We start from the raw sequence: 22,321 nt of genomic DNA, 5'->3' as shown, positions 1-22,321 counted from the left end.
CACAGCAGCTGCTTAAAATTATCCTTCGCAGGCATATGGTGCCGCTACGCTTGCCCACGGCCCCGGCTCTTTGTGGATGTGCCCCGCTGCTTGCTGAGGTTGCCAAGCCTTGACCCCGCGGTGGTCCCAGGTCCCCGTCTGGTCCCCGCGGCCGCCTTGCTGGGGGAGGCAGCGGCAGGACACGGCGCAGCGGTGCTCTGCAGCCCCCCCAGAGCTCCCCGGCCGCCGGGCTGCCTGCATGAGTCACGGCGGCCGCGCCGAGGCTGCCTGCGCTCAGCCACAAGCAAAAATAAAACCAGCCGAGTGCGGCAAAGCCGTCACCTCCCCCTCGCAGCGTGGCGTGGGGGGCTCGGTCCCTGCCTGGGGCTGTGCACACGCCTGCACACGCATGTCATCGAGCACACACAGGTGGCGACACACGCTAGGACACGCGTGACAGGCTCTGTCTGTCTCCTCCTTCCCCCCTTTCTCCCCCCCGCCGAGTTTTGCCTGAGAAATTGGGTCAAAAACCGCAGGCGCCTTAATTGCCCCTTGGCTCATCGCGTGCTGGGGACAAGGCTATTGTTAGTGCCACCGCTGCCTGTGTCACCTCCTGCCTGCGCCTGCCGGCACCATCCCCCCCTCGCCTCAGTGACCCCCCGGCCCCTCCAGCCCTGCTGGGGGGAGGTGGGGGGGCAACGCTTTGGCCCTGGGGCTCTTCGGCCTCAGCATCTTCCTCACCCTCCTCGCTCTCGAGGAACGTGGCGGGTGGTGACCGCAGCTGTTCCGCGCCGGGCTGTGCCGGGTGCAGCTTGGCGGCGTTGGCTCCCGGCTGCCGTCCAGCCCCAGCGCTCAGCCGCCCGCCAGGGGGGCCTTTGCGGTTTATCCAAGAGCTAATGGGAAGGCTGGTGCCAAACCGGGCACCGGCACCGATCCAGACCGCCCCGGCTCCCACCGGGTGCGAGCTCCCACCCGGGAGTCGCTGGGATGCTGGCCCAGTGCCGGCGCGGCCACCTCATGCCGACGGTGCAGGAAACGGGTGCCGATGCCTTTTGTGCGGCGGGTGCCGGCGTGTGACTTTTGCCGAGCAACCCCCGTCCGGCGCCGGGATCCGCTTCCCAAAGAAGAAGCGGGTGGTTGTGCCCTTTGCCGTTAATTACTTGCGGCAATTGATTTCCACTTCCGTGTAAACACTGGAGATTACCGGTGAATGCGGCACAGGCGCTATTCACCGCCGCGGCCTCTCCGCCCGGCACAGGGCCCTGCCTGTTCTCCGGGATGCGCCTCTGCCTTTATTCCCCCCCTGCCCACACAGAGGGGCCGGGGGTCCCCGGGGGGGGTGGGGGGGCCCGGGAAGGGCAGGATTTGGCAGAGCCGGTAATTAATGCTAAATAACAATGTGGTGGCATCTCCGCGCTGGGAAGGAGCTGTGCGGGGCGGTGACGAGTGCGTCCCTCTGGAAGGAGATGGATAAAAGGATATCATTATAATTATCTTATCGTAGTCCTGCTTTTAAGCCACAAACCGGCGTTTCCTCCCAAAGGGTGAGGGCACCGGGCTGCTGCGGTGCCGGTGTCCTCCCCGCCGGAGATGCGGCACATCATCGGCCGTGAGCAGGTGTCGGGGTAGGACGTGCCGTTAATGAGCCTGGCTCTGCTAACGGGAGATGCTGCTCGCCATCCCCAGTGCCGGCTGGGCAATTACCGCCCTGGCTAATGAACCCGCACGGCATCCCACCCGCCCTGCTGCTAATTATTGCCGGTGTCTGAGAGGGGCTGACCGGGCTTGGTGTCCCCCATCCCCACCCCGATGGCTGCTCCCCCCCCAAAATCACCCAACAGCACCGCGGCGGGCACTGGGTGCAGGGTCGGGTCCTGCTTGTGGATGCTGAGCTGGTGGCGTTGTCACCCAGGGGTGACAACAGGTGACACCCAGGGGTGACAACGGAGGGGACGGTGCTGGCTCGCTGCCCGTGTCCCCGCTGGCGGGTGGGTGCTGGCGGGAGGGCGAAGGAGCGGGTCCGGCTGCCGGAAGGGGGAAGGGAAGGAGGCAGTTGCCATGGAAACAGAAAATAAAATCAATGCATCCTGCTGGCGGGTTTGGAGGAAAGTTGGGCCTGGCCAGGGCAGGGTCCCTGCATCCCTGGAGCGGGGGGAAACGACGCTGCAGCCCCCGGCCTGGCCCCCTCCGTGCCCTCGCCGCTGTGGTGCCGCGGGGCGGGTTTGGCCCCGGCCAAAAGCAGGAACAAGCCGCAGCCGGGGGCGAGGAGCCACGGGCCAGGGGTCGGGGGCAGCGTGGAAGCGGGTCCGTGGTGCCGGGTCTCAGCCCATCCCTCCCCAGCGGACCCCGCGTCCTGCCCGGCTCCAACCCCGGCTTCGGAGCAGCGTCTCAGCCGGGACAGGCACCGGCTGCCATGGAGCCGTCCATCCATCCGTCCGCCCGCTGCCTGTCCCCGTGCCAGTGCCCCGAGCGCTGGCCCCAGCTGCGGTGGCAGAGGCCTCATTAATAAGCCGCTCTCCCGATGAATGTGGCAGCTCTCCTGGAACGGGCTTCATTAGCCGCCAGCGGACCTGAGCGGAATAACAAGCGGCTCCGCGGGGCGCGGGACGGGGTCCCCCCGCGCACCCCGGGCCATGCGGGGACTGGGACACGCGGCCGCGCTCCAGTTGCAGGGAGCTGGGGAGCCCCTCGCCATGCAGGGAGGGTGCCAGGCACCCCGGCCCCCCGTGCTCAGCACCCGTGGGGTGGCCGTGGCGATGCTGCTCAGCACCCCGGTCACGGAGCCGTGGCCCCGGCTGCCAAACCGGGCAGCACCGTAGCTCAGGAGGCTCCCAGCCTCGCCACCCCCGGCAAACCGGCTCTGCCGTCTGGGTGACGAGGGTGTTTCACCTCCTGCTCTCGCAGAGCCAACTCCTCCATCCCCTTCAGGAGTCTACGGTGTCCCCACACCTGTCCCCACGCTGCAGGTTGGCCCCGCCACCTCTCTGTTGTGGCCCTTGATGGGAGCGAGACCTGGCTGAGACCTATCAAACTCATGTCACTTGTGGCTCCGGGCCCCTCCGCTGTCCCCTGGGTGGCTGAGGCCAAGCCAGGGCTGTGCTGGAGCTGTGGAGACCCCCCCCCCAGCCCCACGCCGGAGCTGGAGCCCCACCGGGTCTCCCCGAGGGTGGTGGCGGGTCCTGGCCCTTGGCAGTGGGAGCTCCTCGCCATCGCCACCGCGCACCCCAATTGCCGGCGGCCGCCTCCCCACATCCCTGTCACAACAAAGGAAAACATCTCTGGATGGAAGCTGCAGGAGGGTCGTCACGGCAACACTGCTGCAGGATTTCACCAGAAACCCAGCGTTCCGGCTCAAAAAGGCGTTCAGGTCCCTGCTCACCCCAGCAGGCGCCGATGCAAAACCTGCCGGGGCCGGGGCCGAGGGGCTGAGGGATGGAGTCACCCCAACCACCGCTGCCCCGGGGGCCACCCAGCCTGTCCCCAGTGGGGTTGGGGGACACGGGGAGCAGCGGGCACTGGGCGACAGCAGGTTCTGCCTTGTGGGAGCAGCTCCGGATGGGGCCATCGGTACTCTCGGGGCGACATCACAAGGACGGGCTGGACGTGGGGCTGGGGGTGCGGAGGGGACCCCAAGCCAGGCAAGGATGGGGACATGGGGACAACCCTCCACGCCAGGTGGAGCTGGCTTTCCCACCTGGATGAAGGGATGGCCACGGCGGGATGTCAGGGCTCCAGGCTGGGCCACGGAGTGGGGGGACCCCATGAAGTCACCTCCCAGCTGGAGGGAGCAACCCGGGGTTGGGGGGGGACACACCGGGGCTCCAAACCGGTGCTGGTGGAGGAGCTGGTGCCCATCCCAGGGGACCCGCTGCGGTCCCCGGGTGCGGAGCAGCTGCCGGCGCGGGGAGGCGGGTGGCGGGGGGAGAGGTGTCTATTAAATCCCCATCCATAAGCCGCGCTGGCTGGTGTCTGTTATGACATTTATCTGCACTCGAGAGGAGAGCTCCGATAACTCACTGCCGGCACCCTCCTCGGCAAGACAAACGGCCGGCGGCGCATCAGCCACGCTGCCTCTGCCGGGGGCCTGTCCCCCCTCCCTGGGAGGCAGACGGGTGGGTGCTGAGGTCCCTCCGTTCCCCTCTCGCCTGCTTCGAGCCCACGGGGGGGTTTGTGTCCCCGAGCGGCTCCGGCTCCGCTGTCCCCACAGCCCCTGCGCTCCGCAGACCCATCCTGGCACAGGGTCACGGCTGGGTGCAGCTTCGTCACGGCGCCCGGTGCTCGTTAGCGAAGGGTGGCCCATGGGACATGGGTGCAGGGGGATTCCCCCATCCCGCCCCTGGGTCAGGAAGGAGCCGGGCTCCCGGGTGAATCCCCGACCCGCGCATGATGCGTCATGCGGATCAGACCCTGCCGGTGCTGCCTGTTTTCCGGATGAAACTTAGGAAGATGAAGAGTGGGAGGAAGGGTTTGGGCAGCCCATGGGGGCAGCAGGCGGGTGGGATGCGGGTCTTGCTGCGGGTGCAGGACCTGGCTGCGGTGGTGGTGGGGCAGCGGGAGCATCTTCACCCCAGAGGGTGCCCAGGCCCTTGCAGGAGTGGGGTGACATTTGGGAGCCACGTGTGGGCAGCCGTCCTGCTTCCACCGGGATGCTGGACCGTCCTCTCCAGGCGCATGGAGATGGTGCAGCACCCTCCTTCCAACAAACCCCAACCGGCACCCATGGGTGCTTTTTCCAAAGCAGGATGGTGGGATGGAGACCCGTAGGGTGGCAGCGCCGGCCACCTGGATCCTCATGGAGCGGGAAGCAGCCGGGACATCAGGGTGCCGGCAAAGCTCCTGGGACCTTCTCCCCAATCCTGCTTGGCAACCACGGCGGGGGGTATTAACCCCTGTCACTGTCCCCCACGCTCGGGCACCTACACGGGGACGGGGGGGGGACGCCAGCTGCAGCCACATAAAGAAGGGGAACAGAAGAGCTCTGTGCGCCGACAACGCCGGGGTTGTGCGGGGGGAAAGGATGGCGGCACGGGGGGGGGGTGGTGGTGGTGGTGGTGGTTTGACAAAAGGCAGGAAACGCCGCGAAAAAAAGTCTGGCACAATGGAGTCGGAAATGAGAACTTTGCTCTCGGGTTTCCACGGATCCATCCTATGGGGTAAAATGAGGAGGGGGGGGGGGGGAACACCACCCCCCCACACACATATTTTGTCACCGGTTGTTGCCGAGCCGTGGGAGACAGGGTGGCATTCTCCATTCACCGGCGGGAAGGTGACACCACCCCCCCCCCGGCCTTAGATCCTCTCCAAGAACTCAGGGATGGTTCCCCCCCCACCCCCCCCATTTTGGGGTTTGTTTCTGGTATCGCAGCTCCCTGGGGGGGGGGGGTTGGGGGGTGTCTCACCCGCTTTATGGGGGGTTGTTGAGGCTTTTTCTAGCCTTCATCCATCCTCAGCATCTTCCAGCCCCTCCACACCCCGGGGGGGGCCGTACGGGGGTGCGGAGGGGCTGGAAGATGCTGTTGGTTGCACCCTATATGGCTTGGAAGGGATTTTGGGGTGCAGAGGGGCTGGGAGGTGCCCCCCCCCTTTTTTTAGACACCCCCTAAAATCCTGCTTGGATGCAGCCGGCTCAAAGATGGGGGGGGGGTTTGGTGCATGCGGAGAGGGGTCACGCCGGGACTGGGGGGGCCTCTGGAGGGGGTGGAAGGGACGCCCTGCTCCCTTCTTAGGGACCCCCCCCCCATTACGGGGACCTCTCGTCCCTTATTAGGGATCCCCCTTATTACAGGGACCCCCACAACATTACTGGCACACTGCCCCCCCATTAGGGCCCCCCCTCACCATTACAGGGACCCCGTCCCTTACTAGGGACCTGTCCCTATTACAGGCAACCCCCCTCCCCTCTTAGGGACGCCCCCACCATTACAGGGACCCCCCCATCCCTTATTAGGGACCCCCCCCATTACAGGCACCCCCTTAGAGACTCTCCCCCACCATTACAGGGACTCCCCCCTTTATTAGGGACCTCTCCCTACTACAGGCAACCCCCCCTCCCCTCTTAGAGACCCCCCCCCACCATTACAGGGACCTCCCCTCCCCTCTTAGGGACCCCCCCCCAATTATGGCCAATCCCCCTCCCCTCTTAGAGACACCCCCCACATTACAGGAACCCCCCCCTCCTCTCTTAGGGACCCCCCCCACCATTAGAGGCACCCCCTTCCCCTCTTAGGGACCCCGCACCATTATAGGCAGCCCCCCCTCTCCTCTTAGGGACCCCCCCCACTTCCAGGCCCCCCCCCAAGCCCCTGCCAACCCGGGCTGCGGGGGCTGCGGTGCCGGCGGCGGGGGGCGGCCCCCCTCGATGGGGAGGGGGCGGCCCCGCCGGGAGGGTTGGGGGGGGGGCGGCCCCGGTTTCACGGGGGGGGGGGGGGGGGGGTTGGGGGGTCGGCGCATGCGCGGCCGCCCCTCGCCCTGCGCCGGGCAGCGCGGCGGGGCGCGGAGCGGGCGCGGGTTCGCCGCCGCTGCGGGCAGGTGCGGGCGGGCGGCACCGGCGGCACCGGGCGGGGGGGCCGCGCCTGCCGCCAGCCGCGATTGGCCCGGCCCGGCCCGGCTCGGCCCCCTCCGGGGGGGCCCGTCCCGCTGCCCCCCTCCGCGCCCCGCTTTTAAGCCCCCGGTGCCGGCGGGGTGCTCGGGCTCCACCGGCGGCGATGACTCCCTGCGCGCCGTGAGCACGGCCCCAGGTACGTGCGGCACCGGCACCGGCACCGGCACCGGCACCGGCACCGGCACCGGCACCGGCACCGGCACCGGCACCGGCACCGCCCGCGCCGCGCCCCCGCTGCGGTGCCCGGTGCCGGCGGGGCCGGGTCGGGCGGTGGGAACGGACGGGGGCGGTGGCACCGGCACCACTACGGCAGGAGCGGGACGGATCCGGGCTCGGAGACAAGGGGGGTGTCAGGGCTGGGGGATGCGGGGGACACCCTGCGCTGGGGGACACTGTGGGGACAGGGGTGGGCAGGGATGTGGGCTGCTGGGGGTTGCGGAGATGCTGCGACTGAGGGTTGGGGACACTGAGGGGACTGGGGCTGTCAGGGATGGGGGCGCTGGGGCTGGGGACAGTGGGGATGGAGGGGATGCTGGGGCCGGGGCTGGGGGAGGATCAGGAGTGGGGCTGGGGACACCGGGGCAGGTGGACAATGGGGCTGGGGACACCAGTGTTGTGGGGACACCCAGGACAGGGGGACACTGGGGGGCACCAGGGCTCTCAGGGCTGGGGGACACCGGGGCCGAGAGGGGCTGGGGGATGCTGGCACCGGGGCCGAGAGGGGATGGGGACACTGGGGCCGAGAGGGGCTGGGGGACACCGGCACTGGGGCCAGTGTGACAGGCAGGACTGGGGGACGCTGGAAGCGTGGTGCCATGCCCTGACCCCTTGCCCAGCCCCCAGAGGAGCCGGCAGCGTGGCGGTGGGCAGGGAGAAGGGGTGAGGGATGGCAGGAGGGCAGTGGGTGCTGGCGGGTGGGTGCCCACCGGGGAGCCGCCGCCACCCCCCCACCCCGTGGTGCCGGAGACGGGTACTCCTCGGTCCCTTCCCCTGCCTTGGCCACCCGGTTCCCCGTTGGTGCCGCGGGTGGTTCCCTGGAGGGGAGGGAGCCGGGAAGTTTTGCATCCCTGGGGCGCTCAGCGCCGGGGGCAGAATGACGCCCAGCCCGTGTGCCCTGGTATGGGGACAGCGCGATGAGGCTGGGATGGAGGGATGCCGGGATGGACAGAGGTGGGTGCAGGTGGGTGCGGGTACCGGTGAGGGGTCTGGGGCTGCGTGGGGGGACTCCTCGCTCCCACGCATCGTACCCAGGGGCTCGGCAAACCCAGCGCCGGTGGGGAGGACGGTGCCAGAGGCCCAGCTCTGTGCCAGGCCCACCGGCCCGGTGTTCTCCCCGCTTTCGGTGCCGGGCATCGGCGCTGCTTTCGGAATTACCGGTGTGCGGCCGAGCCATCTGCAGGGATGGGGCCGGGGGCTTGCCGTGATGCTGCACCGGCTTCGGGGCTCCCGCTTTCAGCTTCCCGGGGAGAGACAGAAAAGCTGGGGGGGGGGGGGGGGGGGATGTGGGGTGGATTAAAAAAAAAAATTAAAAAGAAGAGCAAATTCTAAAATAAAGGCTGCAGACTGTCTGCCTAATAAAAATCGCACCCAGCAAAGGGCCCATATTGGACGGGATCACAGTTTTCCGAGGTGCTAATTTATTCTCGCAGGCTGGGGGGGAGCGGGAAGCATCACGTTGCCTGTGAGATGTGACGGCAGCGAGGTTTGCAGAATTCCTTTGTTGTGGGCAGAGAGGAGGGGACGCGGAGCCGGCCCCGCTGCCAGGCTCCCGTCACGGCCACGCAGCCCTGGGGGGGGCCCTCGGCGGACACCCCCCTCCCCGCTGGGGTGGCGGAGGCATCGCGGCGCTGGGAGGGAGGTGGGTGCTGTGGAGAGGGGGGGGCTGGTGGCTCTGAGGGGTTGGGTGCGGAGGGTGCAGGATCAGCCCCGTGGGGTGTCTGCAGCGGGGGGGGGGGGAGACACGATGGGTGGGTGGGCACCGAAATGCTGTGTGTGCGCTGGTGGCACTGGGGACCGGAGTGACCCGTGGGGACAGCAGAGGTCACAGGGTCTGCATCCCGGCTGGGGGGGGAGCTGGGGGCACCCCCAGGGCTGGGGCGTCCCCAGGGTGGGGGGCACCCTTGTCCTGTGCCATCCAGGCCACCTGGGTGGGTGGGCAGTGCCCCCCCTCCCCTCCAACCCATCCCAAGCCCGTGTCCCCCCTGCCACCGTCCCAGATGTCCCCTTCGCCGTGGGGACCCCCGGGGTCCGTGGCCACCCCAGTCCCAGCCTATGGCTCGGGGCAGGGTGGGGTGAGAGGGGACCCCAAAACCGTCCGGGCCGTGCCGGCGCCCAATGGCCTGCGAGGAATTAAGCTATGTTTCAGCTGGAGCTAATCACCAGCCCCGATTTTGCATATTCATGAGCCAGATGAATTATTCATGAGGTGACAGCTAGTGACAGATGTGAAAATGTTCGCCCAAGACTGGGGGGGGTGGCTTTGCACCGCCGTTATTTTAAATTTCTCTCGTCTGCCGTTCCCCCGGCTGGGGCTGGGTCCAAGGGGGACAGGGACACGCTCCTTGTCCCCGAGGGGGCCCAGCCGCGTGGCACCGGGGACGTCACTGTGCCCTGAGCCCATGGCATTGCCCTGACTGCGCGGAGAGACCCCGCACGCGAAATTCAGCCCCTTGGGCTCCCGGCGGCATGGTTGGCGCTGGCTCTCCCCGCCACCCTCCTCACCTTGCTGTCACCGCTGGGGACGGCGCGGTGATGCCCGGCATGGCTGAGCCCGCGGCCCCTTCCATGGGGACCCCGGCTGGATCCTGCCCCAATGGGATGGGGCTGGTGCTGCTTCCCCCCACCTTGGCAGGAGGCTGGGGGTGCTGAGCCGTGCCGGCAGCAGCGTTCCCTGCCTGCGGTGGGGAGCCGGGATCAGGCCAGGGCTGATCCCGGTGATGCCGGGGGTTCAGGACTCGGCCGTGCCAGCCCCGGCCTGCCTCACTGGCGCTGGATTGTGGGTTAGTGGATCAAGAGGAGGTGGGAGGGAGACGGTCTCAATAATTAACGAGGCGCCGAGTCTGGGAGGACGCTGCCTGGCTGTGGCTTCGGCAGCCCCCGGTGTGGCACGGGGGTCCTTGCGTGGGGGACGCCGCATGTGGCGGCTCCGGCACCGGCGGGGACGGAGGCTGCCGTGCCGCTCGCCCTGACCTTGGGATAAACTTTTTGCTGGCTCAGCGCAGGGCCAGGCTCGGTGGCGGGGGTGGCCGGGGGTCCGGTGAGGGGCTGGGGGGAGCAGAGCGTGGCAGGGACCTTCTTTTGTCTCCACAGCTCGGAGCGGAGCCGCGGTGCCAGCGGGGACGTGGTCCCTGCGTGCTTTGAGGGCAGGGGGTGCCAGGAGGGTGGCCCCAAGGGAGCGGCAGGCTGGGACTGTGTGTCCTGTCCCCGGGGGTCCCCAAGGAGGCAGTGGGTGCTGCCAGCGCTGCCGGCCCTTCCCACCGCGGCACCATCCCTGCTGCCGAAGCAAAACCTGCAGAAATGCTGATGTCAGGGAAGGCGACGGCCGCGGCCAGAGCCACGCAGCCCCGCGGCTCCCGGCCCCGCGCCGCCGGCAGCACCCGCTCCCCTGGTGCCGCCACCCTGGGGTGTCCCCAGCGGGGTTGGGGACCGTGGTCCCATCCATCCAGCCCCTTCACGGCGTGTGCCGGGCTCCAGCGGTTGCAAATCCAAAGAGCAACTTCTGTGTTTAACATTTAAATGTTTACCCAGCGGCGCTGCCCGGCGTTTGCTCAGCGAGGACCCGTCTCCAGAAGAGCGGCTCTGGGTAAACAGCCGAGAGCTTAGAGGAGTATTTATACGCCAGCACGTTTACATGGGTCTCTTGGATCCCCTCGGCTCCTGCTCCGTCCCACCACCCCAACGTGGCCCCGGGCAGCGCACTGGAACCCCATGGTTTGGGGCTGGTGGCCCTGGGTTGGGGCTGGGAATTGGGGCCGCCACGCTGGGAGCTGGGGCAGCCACGGGCTGGCGAGGAGGAGGATGGAGAAGGGGAAGGTCTCAGGGATGGCGTGGGGACGTGTCGGGGAGCGAGACTTGGTCGCCGCTTTCCCGCGTGGGAAATTGTCCGGTTTGTCCTTCGATGGGAAAAGTCTCCTAGAAGCTGCAGGGAGGGGGAATGTCGAGGGATGCGAGAAAGAAAATGGGTAAAAAGCCAAAAAAAAAAAAGAAAAGGGGGCTGTGGGTGATTTGAAGCTCTGGGACGCGTGCGAGCACAGCCCAGGGCACCCTTCTCCCCGGGTGCTGAGTGTCCTGGATGTCCCCAGCCTGCACCCGCCCCCCCACCCTGGTCCAGCGGGTCCCAGGGGGGTGGCTCGGGGACGGATATGGGCTGGGGGGGCCGGGGGGCAGGCAGGGACCACACCATCCCACACCCCGGCGCTGATGGTTGGTGCTGGGCGAGCTCCTGACACCCCCAGAAAGTCACAATTCACATTTCAATGGGGAGGAGCTGGAACCTCCGGAGCCCAACTGTGCCAAGCCATTTATTTTTCCCACCCATAGTGGGAAGACAGGGAAAAGTTTGGTGCTGCCGGGGCCGCCAGCCCCGGGGAAATTCCTTCCTGGAGCATCTCTGAGCAGGGAAGAAGGAGCTGCCGTCGTGCTGTCAGTGCCGTGGGGTGGCCGCGGGGCTGTTCGGCTCCCGGGGGACGTGGTGGGGTGAAGGTGCAGTGAGCCGCAGCCCGCTCCCTGCTCCGCATCCCGGGAATTTCCCTCTGCGGCCGGAGCCGGGGTTGAGTCACCTCCACATCTTCTATCCGCAGCTGGGTTTGGAGGCAGAGAGCCCTGCGGAGCAGCTGCGGGAGGGAAGGGGGAGCAAACGCTTTCTTCTTTAGAAAAGAGAAGATAAAACCCAGTTTTGCACCCCCCGAAAGGCCCTTTTCCAGTGCTGAACACAGGGGGGGGGTCTCCTTTTTTTTTTTCTCTCGCCATTTTGCTCTTTTTTGCTATTTTTGTCCCATAAAAGCAGAAGGGACTGAATGAGAAATCAAGGGCTGGAAAAATGGAGCATCAGGGATGGGAGAACCTGTGGACTGAGCCGAAGCCTCGGCTCCGGGCAGCTGGGAGGGGGACAGGGGGGATCCTGGTGTCCCCCCCAAGGTGCTCCGCGGCTCGCTGTCCTGGATGGGGGTCAGTGTCAGAAATGAGGGACCCCCGTGGGGACCAGCAAACCCTGCGCTGGATCTGCCGGCACACGGGGGGGGGACCCTGGGTCTGGTTCGAGTTCGCAGCCACGTGGTGCCAAGCACCATCACGGCCCCCTTTGGGGTCTGGGGGTGCCGGTTGCATCCCTGCTTGGCCAGTTTGGTGCCGGAGCCGGGTTAAAATCCCAAACAAAGCCTGAGTGGGGCTTGTGGGACCCCGGTGCTTGTTGTGGTGGGGGCCGGGCGATGGTTGTGCCCGCGCCGGGCGGGCGACTTCTCCGACTTCCCTCCGAGCCCAGAGACCAAATGATTTAGAAAATACTAATCGTCGCTGCAGTCAAACAGATGGATGGGAGATTTTCGGCGAGCGGCGGTGCCGGCTTTGTGCTCCGCGCACCGCACGCCGGCTCCGGCAGCCGATGGCGTCCGTTGCATGTTAATGCTGGGGGCAGAGCGAGGGCCGGCTCCAGCGCCGCCGGCTCTGCCACGGCCGGGCTGGGGGGCCGCGGGACCCCCTGGGCTTCCCTGCTGCCCCCGCCATGGAGACGCGTGTCCCACCTCCAGCGGCGCACCGTGAGGGTGCGGGGATGTCACCACTGGTGGCAGGGGGACGCAGAGGGATGCCCCGGTGGGGTGGCTGGGGGCTCGGTGGGTGGGTTGATGGGTGGCACCTCATCCTCCATCCCGGCCCCACACCAGCTCCATGCCGGCAGCGAAATCAAACTCTCTCCGGGCTAATGGCATCTCGCTAAGCGGGGCTAATCCTGCTCTCCCCGCGGCTCCCGGGGGTTGGTGTCAGCGCGGCCTCGCGGTGATTTATGGCCCGACGGCGTCGCCGCACGCGCAGGGGGAGGGCGAGCAGCAGCCTCCCATTCCCACCCCCCCCCCCGGCTCTCGTTGCAGGTCAAGGATGGTCCATGTGATGGGGGATGCCGGCTGCTGGCTCCTGCTCGGGCTCTCCCTCCTCCCCATCGCCGTCCTGGGTGAGTGAGACAGCGCTCCGTAGCCGGGGCTAATTAGCCGATAACGGTAAACAGCAGCAAATGAGGGACTATCAGCAATAATAAATAGTGAGGGTGAATAATAACCAGGAGAGGGTTTAAGCTGTGCCCCCCCCAGCCCCCCATGCCTCCCTGCCCTTGCATGCAGGGGATTAGCGAGGGAGAAGCCCCCCAGGCGACCGTGGACCCCCCCCCACGCTGGGATCCCCGCAGGCCAGACCATAAATCCTTAATCCCATCAGCGGCACCCCCAACCCCCTCCCCGCCGCGGAGCTGAGCCCCCCCCAAGGGATTTGCCATGTCTCTGAGTGGGAGAGCCCATGTCCCCCCCCATTGTGCGTGGTGGGGGCATCCCAGCATCCCGCTGCAGGGGGGCATTTGGGATCCCCCCGCCCTGGTACCCTCCCTGTGCATCTCCCGGTGATCAAAGGGCTTGGGGTGCGACGGAGGGTGGGATGGAGGGGGCGGAGGGTGGCAGGTGGGGGTTAGTGGCCATCCCCAGTCCCCGGCCGGCTGGGCTCTGTGGGGAGCAGCCCCCCCCCCGACCCCGCTGCGGGCAGGGAGAGCCAGGCCGCGGGAGTTCCCCAGACTTGTGGGATTTGCAGCGGTGGAGCCGGGAGCCGGGACAGGCTGGGGCAGGATTAGTGCAGGAGGAGGAGGAGGAGGAGGTCACAGTCGCTGTCGCGCTTTATCCCGGCGTGGGGATGGCTTTCCTGCTGGTGCACCAGGGGCTGAGTGGCACCGAGTCGTTGGCGAGGGGTCCACCTCTGCGGGCAAGGGATGGGGAGCATTGATATCCCAACGGGAGCGGTGTGGGACCCATGGGTGCAGAGCAGCGGCTACAGCCTGGCGGGGACGGGGACTTGGCCGATTTAACTGGCAAAGCCGCTCTTCAGCCACCAGCCGGGGAGGCTGCACATCATCCCGCTTCATGTTCTTCCCTGGGGGGCTCAGAGGTACCCGGTATGGGGCCCCCAAAACCCTGCAGTGCCCCCAGCTCTCTCCCCGCTACGAACAAGAGCCCTGCAGGAGCTCCCGCCGCCCATCCCCGTGGTATCTGGGCGCCTCTCCCCACAGGCTCCCAGGACGATGGGAAGGTGATCCACATCAACAGGGTGCAGCACCAGGCCGTGCGCGTGGGGCTGGGGGAGCCCATCGCCCTCCCCTGCCTCTTCCTGCTCCATCCCTCCGCCTCGCTGGGGCCCAACGAGCCCCCCGACCCCCCCCGCGTCAAATGGAGCAAGGTGCGCTCGGCCACCGGCCAGAGGGAGGACGTCCCCATCCTGGTGGCCAAGGACAACGCGGTGAAGGTGGTGAAAGCCTACGAGGGCCGGGTGTCCCTGCCCGGCTACCCCCGCGACCGCTACAATGCCACGCTGGTGCTGCGCGCCGCCCGCGCCAGCGACGCGGGGCTGTACCGCTGCGAGGTGGTGGCCGGCATCGACGATGAGCAGGACCTGCTGCCCCTGGAGGTGACGGGTGAGCCGGGTGCCGTGACGCGGGGTGGCATTGCCGGGAGGGCCGTGGGGGGCGACGCGGGTACCGTGGCGGGGTGGCGTGGGTGCCCGTGGGGGTCGTGCGTCCCGTACGAGCTGTGGACCCCGTGCAAGCCGTGCACCCCATGCGCTCCATATACCCCTTGTAAGCCACGCACCCCGCGCACTCTATGCAAGCCCTGCACCCTGTGCAGCCCGCGCACCCCGTGTGTCCCGTGCAAGCCAGGCACCTCGTGTAAGCCGTGACCCCATGGACTTCGTGCACCCTGTGCTCCCCGTGCGAGGCATGCACGCCATGCTCCCCGTGCACCCCGTGCATGCTATACAAGCCGTGCACCCCATGCAACCTGTGCACCATGTGCCCCGTGCAAGCCATGCACCTTGTACAAGCCGTGACCCCATGTACTTCACGCACCCTGTGCAAGCCGTGCACCCTGTGTACCCTGTGCACCCTGTACAAGCCATGCAAGCCATGCTCCCCGTGCGAGCCGTGCACTCCACGCGCCCCGTGCACTCTGTACAAGCCCTGCACCCCATGCAACCTGTGCACCCTGTGTGCCCCGTGCAGGCCATGCACCTCGTGCAAGCTGTGCACCCCTTGTGTTTCGTGCCTCCTGTGCAAGCCGTGCACCCGATACACCCCATGTTAACCAATACACCCGGTGCAAGCTGTGCACCCCATGTGCCCCCTGCAAGCCATGCACCTCGTACAAGCCGTGCACCCCATGTATTTCGTGCACCCCATGTATTTCGTGCACCCCGTGCACCCCACTCAAGCCCTGCACCTCCTACAAGCCATGTACCCCTGCGCGAGCCCTGCCAGCTCCGCGCCCCGTGCCAGCCGTGCCATCCGCTGCCCTTCCAGGTGTCGTCTTCCACTACCGCCCCGCGGGCCAGCGCTATGCCCTGACCTTCGCCGCCGCCCGTCGCGCCTGCTTGGACAACTCGGCCGTCATCGCCTCACCCCAACACCTCCAGGCCGCCTTTGAGGACGGCTACGACAACTGCGACGCGGGCTGGCTAGCCGACCAGACCGTGCGGTGAGTGTGCGGCACGGGCTGCCGGCCGGGCACACCTCGCCACGGGCAGCCGCGGGGCTGAGCGCCGGCCGTGCCCCTCTCTGGCAGGTACCCCATCACGCTCTCCCGGCCTGGCTGTTATGGAGACCGCAACAGCCTCCCCGGCGTCCGCAGCTACGGCCGGAGGGAGCCCGGCGAGGAGTACGATGTCTACTGCTACGCCCAGGAGCTGCGAGGCAAGTGGTGCCGCGGCGGCTGGGTGCACGCCGGGCGGGCGGGTGGGTGCCAGGGACATTGCTCCGAGGAGACGGCCGTGGCCAGGACCGCAGGCATCTCCATGGATCTCCTGCCTGCCACGGTTTGGCTGCAGGGATGGGTGCTCGGTGTCACCCTCGGTGCCGGTGCCAAGTGGCGCGGTGTTGGCTGTCGTACTCAATTCATGGAGACTTCCACAAAACACCGCTCGGCTCCGAGCCGTCACGGCTCTCCGTCCCCGCATCCCCAACGGGCTCTGCTCTCTTGCAGGGACGGTGTTTTACGCCACGGTGCCGGGGCGGTTCACCTGGCAGGGGGCCCGCAGGCACTGTCGGAGCCGGGGGGCTTCGTTAGCCACCACGGGGCAGCTCTACCTGGCGTGGCGCGAGGGCTTGGACCAGTGCGACCCGGGCTGGCTGGCCGACGGCAGCGTCCGCTACCCCATCAGGCTCCCGCGCAGGAAATGTGGCGGCGAGGCCTCGGGCGTCAGGACCCTCTACCAGTTCCCCAACCGCACTGGCTTCCCCCCCGCCACCTCCAAATTTGACGCCTACTGCTATAAAGGTAAGAGGGACCGGCCGCGATGCCGGCACCGCGTGCCACCCCGCAAGCCCCCCACCAGCCCTGGCCCTTCTTCCCTTGGGAATCGGTGGGCATGGCTGGGAAAATTGCTACGGATGAATATTTAATTGGGGAATTAATGAGATCAATGGGGAGAGCTGCGCTGGGAGGGAGCCCAGCTCCGTGCATCACCCTGGCATGGTGCAAGGCTGCGGGATGCGGTTCCTGGTACCGAGCCCTTGTGGGGGGGGGATGTGGGTCCCCGCTCGTGCCCCGGATCCCCGTCTGGTCCCGGATCCCCGTCCTGCCCCTCGGTCCCGCCGACGGCACGGCTGATGCTCGTGGTCTCACCGCAGCGCACGTGGCCGCAGGGCAGAGGGAGCCGCAGGAGCCGGTGCCACCCACTCCCGACCCGCCGGGCAGCGACAACGTGCTGGTGGAGCACGGCGAGGACCTGGGCACGTCGGGGGATGCCCGGGACACCCTGCGTGACCGCTACAGCCTCCCGCCGCAGGCGGGGCCCGCGGGGCTGGGCGAGGATGAGGACGAGCAGTTGCGGCTGGCGAGCAGCAGCCCAGCGGCGCGGCGCGGTGACCTCCCCGCAGCTGCCACGGCGGCTGCTGGCCTGGGGGTGGGCGATGGCGGCACATCCCTGCCTCCCACCACGGCCTCCTCGCCGGCGTGGCCCCACGAGGATGAAGCTCTCAACGTGGTGGACCAGGCGCCGGTGAGCTCCTGGCAGGATCCATCCAGCCCAGCACCGCCGGCGCACGAAGCCCCTGCTCCCGAGGAGCCCCTGGCCGCCCTCCTGCCGCAGTCCCAAAGCCCAGCCCGGCAGCACGTCACCGGCTCACCGTCGGGGCTGGGGACGGTCCCCGGCATGGCAGCGGAGACCCCCAGCACCCCCCTGGCCAGCTCCCGCGCCCCGAGACGGAGCAGCTATGCCGGGCTGAACGGGCGCTACTTCCAGCTCCAGCGGCAAAGCTGGGACCCCGCGGTGGCAGCTGGGGACCCCACGGTGGCGGCTGGGGACCCCACGGTGGTGGGTGACCCGGTGGGGACGGTCAGCCAGGCCCCCGTCCTGGCCCTGGAGGTGAAGGGGGTTGCAGCCAACGCAGTGGAGACGTGGAGCATCTCCCACACCGGCACCGAGAGCCTCCGGCGGGAGGGCACCTACTCACCCTCCAACGCGGTGGAGGAGGAGATCGGCCCCGGTAAGTGATGCCTGAAAGCGGGCGGGGGGGTCCCGGCGGGGGCTGCGCCAGCTCGGGGACCCCATGGCTGTGCCATCTCTTGCAGAGCTGATGGCACCAGCCACCCCCCCAGTGTCACCCTCGCCACAGGCGCCTTCCCGGAGGGATTTGCCGTGGTGGAGCCCCCGCATGGCCCCCCACAATCCCGAGGGACCCGCACGGACGCCCCCTCTGCCGTCCCCAGCCCTGCCTGCCTCTGTTGGTCCCCACGATGCTCTCAGCCACCAGGACATCACCACACTCCGGGCTCAGCCCCGCGTCCCCAGCGCCCGCGGGGACTCTCCCCGGCCACCCGCGGATGCCACCGAGGACTTCTCCGGGGACGCTCTCTCCCAGGAGGATGGTGGCTCCGTCCCGCCACGGCCCCCGCTGCCCCCAGCCCCGCTGGTGGCCGAGAGCCCCGAGATGGCCCCGCAGCCCCGCGGTGACGGCGGTGACGGCAGCGGGGCCCCGGGCAATGGCTCACTGGAGAGGCAGAGGAAAGCGGTGACCTTCTTTCACCCAGCCAGCCCCTCCATGGGGCACCCCGTCACCCCCAGCCCCACCGAGGTGGCTGCTCCCCAGCCCCGGGGGGAGCTCAGCCCCACGGCTCCCCACGGGCCGTTTGAGCCGCCATCTGAGCCGCCGTCTGAGCCCAGCCATGAGCAGCTGGTCGGGTATGGTGATGCCGGGAAGGGCTCAGCCAAGCCAAGCAGCGAAGCAGCCGTGTCCCCCCCAGTGCGTGATGTCCCCTCGTCTTCGCCTGCCCCCGTGGCCAGCGAGGTGACCCTGTGGGCCAGCACCGAGTGGCCGGTGGAGGCGGATGCGCTGGAGCCGGCAGCCGAGGAGGGGTCCACGGGCTTCGCCTCCGTGGCCCCACAGCCCACCAGCCACCTTGCACCGGAGCTGGGGGGAGCGGAGCAGCTCCTCCTGCCCCCCCCAGCCCCTCGGCAGCCTCCCGCCAGCCCCGGCCCCCCGGGTGTCCCCAGCCATGAGGATGCACCAATGGCCCCCGGCGAGGAGGATGCCTCCGGGCAGGCGAAGAGGGAAGAGACCCCTGCACCCCCTGGCTCGGCCACCCGCAGCCCCCGGCCGTCACCCACTGCCCCCCACCCATGGGTGCCGGAGGCTTCCGAGTCCCCGAGCACGGGGCTGCTCTTTGAGCCCTCCACGGCAGCTTTGACGGGGGGGTCCCCGCTGCTGGATGCCGACAGCGGGAGCGGCGAGGAGCCGGGGCTGGAGGAGCGGGAGCTGCTGGCCTGGGCAGGCGCCGACAACGCCAGCCGGCACGGTGAGTGCGGCGCTGGGGGGGTCGGGGTGCTGGGGGCACCTAGAGCTGGTGGGCACTGGGGAAAATCAGGCTGGGTGGCAAGAGGACCGACCCAGGGGGTTAAGGCGGAAGTTTTTGCGGGTCTCGCCTTTCAGCCAAACCAATTTACTTTCCGGGGAGTTTCTGGCAACTGCGGTGGGCTGGAAGCAGGTCCTGGGTTTTTCGAAGGGAGCCGAGCTATCAACGTGAGCTGGGAAAGCATCCTCTTAAATGTTTAATATTTGCAGTTGCTCGTAATAATAATAGCTGGAGAGGCGGCTGCTGGCGGGGGACGCGTGGCACACGCTGCCCGGCCCCGGCTGCCAAACAAACAACAAATGTATTTAAAGAGTCGAGCCACAGCCAGGCGGAAAAGGCACCACGGTTAATGCGCGGCAGCCGGCAGGGTCACGGCCAGGCCCTGGGTCCTGGTGGGGAAGGGGGTGGGTGCCGCGGCGTCCCCCCCAGCCCCTGGCTCAGGGCGCCCATTTGCACCCCGCAGCCCCGTCCGACCCCTGCCAGAACAACCCCTGCCTGCACGGCGGGACCTGCCGCGCCAACGGCACCGTCTGCGGCTGCAGCTGCGCCCCGGGCTTCACCGGGGAGAACTGCGAGATCGGTGAGCGGCCGGAGCATCCCGCTGTGCCGGGGCAGAGCCAGGCGCCGCATGGAGCTTGGAAATCCGGGAGGGGAATGGGGCTGCCGCTCTAAGTCCGGCTCGATCCCCCCCATCCTCAGGCACCGGTGCTGGCGGAGGGGACGGTGGGCTGGGTGGGCGGTGGCGGGGGGTCTCCCGTGTCCTGCAGCTCTCGGCGTGTCCCCGCAGACATCGACGACTGCCTGTCCAGCCCCTGCCAGAACGGCGGCACCTGCATCGACGAGGTCAACTCCTTCGTCTGCCTCTGCCTGCCCAGCTACGGCGGCAGCCGCTGCGAGAAAGGTGGGGAGCGCAGCCCCTGATGTCCCCCCCGGGGTGTGTCGCCATGGGGTGGGCGAGACCCCCACGGGGACACTGCCCAGCCCCTGTCCCTTTGGGGATCAGCATGGGGAGCCGGGAAGAGGATGCAGGATGCTCTCCGCATCCCTCCCCAGGGTGCTGGGGGGCCGGTCCCCTTCGCTGTCCCCACCGTCCCCATCTCCCCGCAGACACGGAGGGCTGTGACCACAACTGGCACAAGTTCCAGGGTCACTGCTACCGGTACTTCGCCCGCCGGCGCTCCTGGGAGGACGCAGAGCGGGATTGCCGCCGCCGCGCCGGCCACCTCACCAGCATCCACTCGCAGGAGGAGCACGGCTTCATCAACGGTGCGGGCTGGGGGCGGGTAACGCCCCCTCCTGCAGCTCTCCATGCGTCAGCACCCCTGGGTGCTCCTGGCCTGCACTGCGCGAGCCGTGGGTGCCTCTCTCCGTAGGCTTCGGGCACGAGAACACCTGGATCGGGCTCAATGACAGGATCGTGGAGCAGGACTTCCAGTGGACCGACAACACCGGCTTGGTGAGACCCTGGGAGGTGCAGGGTGGGGGGGCTCAGGGTGCAGGGCGTGGGGGGGGGCGCAGGGGTTCTCACCCTCTCTCCTGTCCCACCAGCAATACGAGAACTGGCGGGAGAACCAACCCGACAACTTCTTTGCGGGCGGCGAGGACTGTGTGGTGCTGGTGTCCCACGAGATCGGCAAGTGGAACGACGTGCCCTGCAACTACAACCTGCCCTACATCTGCAAGAAAGGCACAGGTACCGCCCGCCCCGGCGTCCCCACCCTGGGCATCCCCATCCCGCAGCCCCCGGCATCCCCATCCATGTCCCGCATCCCCATCCCACAGCCCCCAGCATCCCCATCCGTGTCCCGCATCCCCATCCTGCAGCCCCCGGCAACTCCATCCTCATCCCGTATCCCTGTCCCACAGCCCCCGGCATCCCCATCCTTGTCCCACTTCTCCATCCCGCAGCCCCCAGCATCCCCATCCCACATCCCCATCCCGCAGCCCCCAGGCACCTCCTCATCCTCGGGAAACCTCTCCCAGCCCCTCACCCAGGAAAACTTGAGCAGTTCCCCTTAATCTCCATTTTTTTCCTCCCCACCCCCCCCCGCCCCTGCAGTCAATTCTTCCCTCTCCGCTTTAATTTGTTTAATTTGCCACCATTAAAACTATTAAGTTCTCATTCCTTATCTTGAAAGTTATATTAACCTCCAGCTGCTCGTTGCGAGCCGGAGGAGCGTGCCGCCCTCTCCCGCCGGCTGCGTCTTAACGATGCGCTGGCCCCGATAAGGCCATTAATTAACGAAGTTAATCCTGGGGAACACCTCACTGCCAACCTGACGGAGGAGCCCCTCCTAAAGCCATCCACCACCGCTCCGGAGAGAACCGGTGGCATCGACAAGGTGTCCCCTTATCCCCTCCTGGTGACAGGGGGGTGACAGCGGTCTGTGTCCCCCCCCTCCACCTCCAGTGCTGTGCGGGCCCCCGCCGGAGGTGGCAAACGCCTTCCTGGTGGGGAAGAAGAAGGAGAAGTACAGCATCCACTCCAGCGTGCGCTACCAGTGCGAGGAGGGCTTCACCCAGCGCCACGTGCCCACCATCAAGTGCCACAGCACCGGCAAGTGGGACCGGCCCAAAATCCTCTGCACAAAACGTTAGTGGGGACGGGGAAGGCGGGGGGGAGGGATAAGGGAGGGTGTCAAGGCACCGGCTGCCTGCCGGGGGCCGCGCTCCCTGACCCCCCCGGGTGCCCTCCCTTGCCCCCGTTAGCCAGGCGGTCGCACCGAGCGCGGCGGCACCACCACCACCGGCACAGCCACCCCCACCACCAGCACCACCACCACAAACCCCGCAAGGAGCGGCGAAAACACCGCAAGCACCTCCGGCTGGACTGGATGGAGGAGGGCCACTACTTCTAGAGCCGGGGGGGGGACGAGGAAGCACAAAGGTCCCCGAAGGGATGCGGTGACATTTCCTGGCCCCCTCCCTCCCAACCCCTCTCCCTCTTTTATAACCTCCCCCCCGCCAACCCTTGGCTTTAGCTCCTAGGATGCCCGGCCCCGTAGGGAATAGGATCCGGAGGGGGCGGCTGCGTGTGCGTCCCCAGCCCTCCCTGCATGCCCCACGCTCAGCCCCCCCGACCCGGGGTCGAGCCCCCAGCCCCACATGGGGACCCCCCCATCCCGCGTGGGGGCTGTTCCCCGGCTGGGCTCCGGCCCCCTCCCCAAAGAGGGGGGTTAATCCGCCAGCCCCCCCCCTTCCCGTGTCCCACCTTGGCCATCGTGGCCCAGGGTGGCTCCAGTTTTTTAGCAGCCCCCCCTCCATCTTCCCGCCCCAGCCCCCCAGTCCTGCTCGTGGGGCGTCCCTGTGACCGGCATGGGGACCCTGCCCGGCGCTGGGTGGCGGGGGGGGGGGACGATGACGATGCCACCGGGACCGGTGTCCCACTCTGCCGCCTGGTTTTGGGGGTTGATTTTTATTTTCCCTTTCCGTTTGTCGTCGGGTCCCCGTTGGAGTTGGCGTGTGTGTGTGTGTGTGTACGGCGCTTTCTGATCTCTGCTGTTTGCGACGTGACTGCCGTGTCCCGAGCCCCCTCCCCATCCCTGTCCCCCCCCTCCCCTCCCCTCCCCGAGCCCCGTGCCATTTCTGACTTTGCCTTTCTGTACTGCTGGACATTTTAATAAATTTTTTTAACAGTTGAGTGGCCTCG

General features: G+C 67.8%; 1 protein-coding gene across 3 annotated transcripts; it reads left to right on the top strand.

The window, feature by feature from the left end:
* The first annotated feature begins 6,578 nt into the window (after nucleotides 1-6,578).
* NCAN (neurocan) lies at nucleotides 6,579-22,310 on the top strand. 3 transcript variants are annotated; one of them, XM_074565891.1, is made up of 15 exons: nucleotides 6,579-6,716; nucleotides 12,664-12,743; nucleotides 13,839-14,240; nucleotides 15,123-15,297; nucleotides 15,385-15,512; nucleotides 15,802-16,095; nucleotides 16,449-17,306; nucleotides 17,392-18,615; nucleotides 19,136-19,252; nucleotides 19,460-19,573; nucleotides 19,780-19,938; nucleotides 20,046-20,128; nucleotides 20,221-20,365; nucleotides 21,083-21,265; nucleotides 21,386-22,310. In XM_074565891.1, the coding sequence occupies exons 2-15, from the start codon at nucleotides 12,671-12,673 to the stop codon at nucleotides 21,658-21,660; spliced, it is 4,230 nt and encodes a 1,409-aa protein (XP_074421992.1). In that variant the 5' UTR covers nucleotides 6,579-6,716; nucleotides 12,664-12,670; the 3' UTR covers nucleotides 21,661-22,310. The 3 variants fall into 3 exon arrangements, with proteins under 3 accessions (XP_074421992.1, XP_074421994.1, XP_074421993.1); XM_074565893.1 differs by having other exon boundaries at nucleotides 21,382-22,310; XM_074565892.1 differs by lacking the exon at nucleotides 6,579-6,716 and adding an exon at nucleotides 8,314-8,438.
* The last annotated feature ends 11 nt before the right edge of the window (nucleotides 22,311-22,321 follow it).

This window comes from Larus michahellis, chromosome 23 (assembly GCF_964199755.1).
Source record: "Larus michahellis chromosome 23, bLarMic1.1, whole genome shotgun sequence".
NCBI lineage: Eukaryota > Metazoa > Chordata > Aves > Charadriiformes > Laridae > Larus > Larus michahellis.
This window is presented reverse-complemented; position numbering and strand designations above follow the sequence as displayed.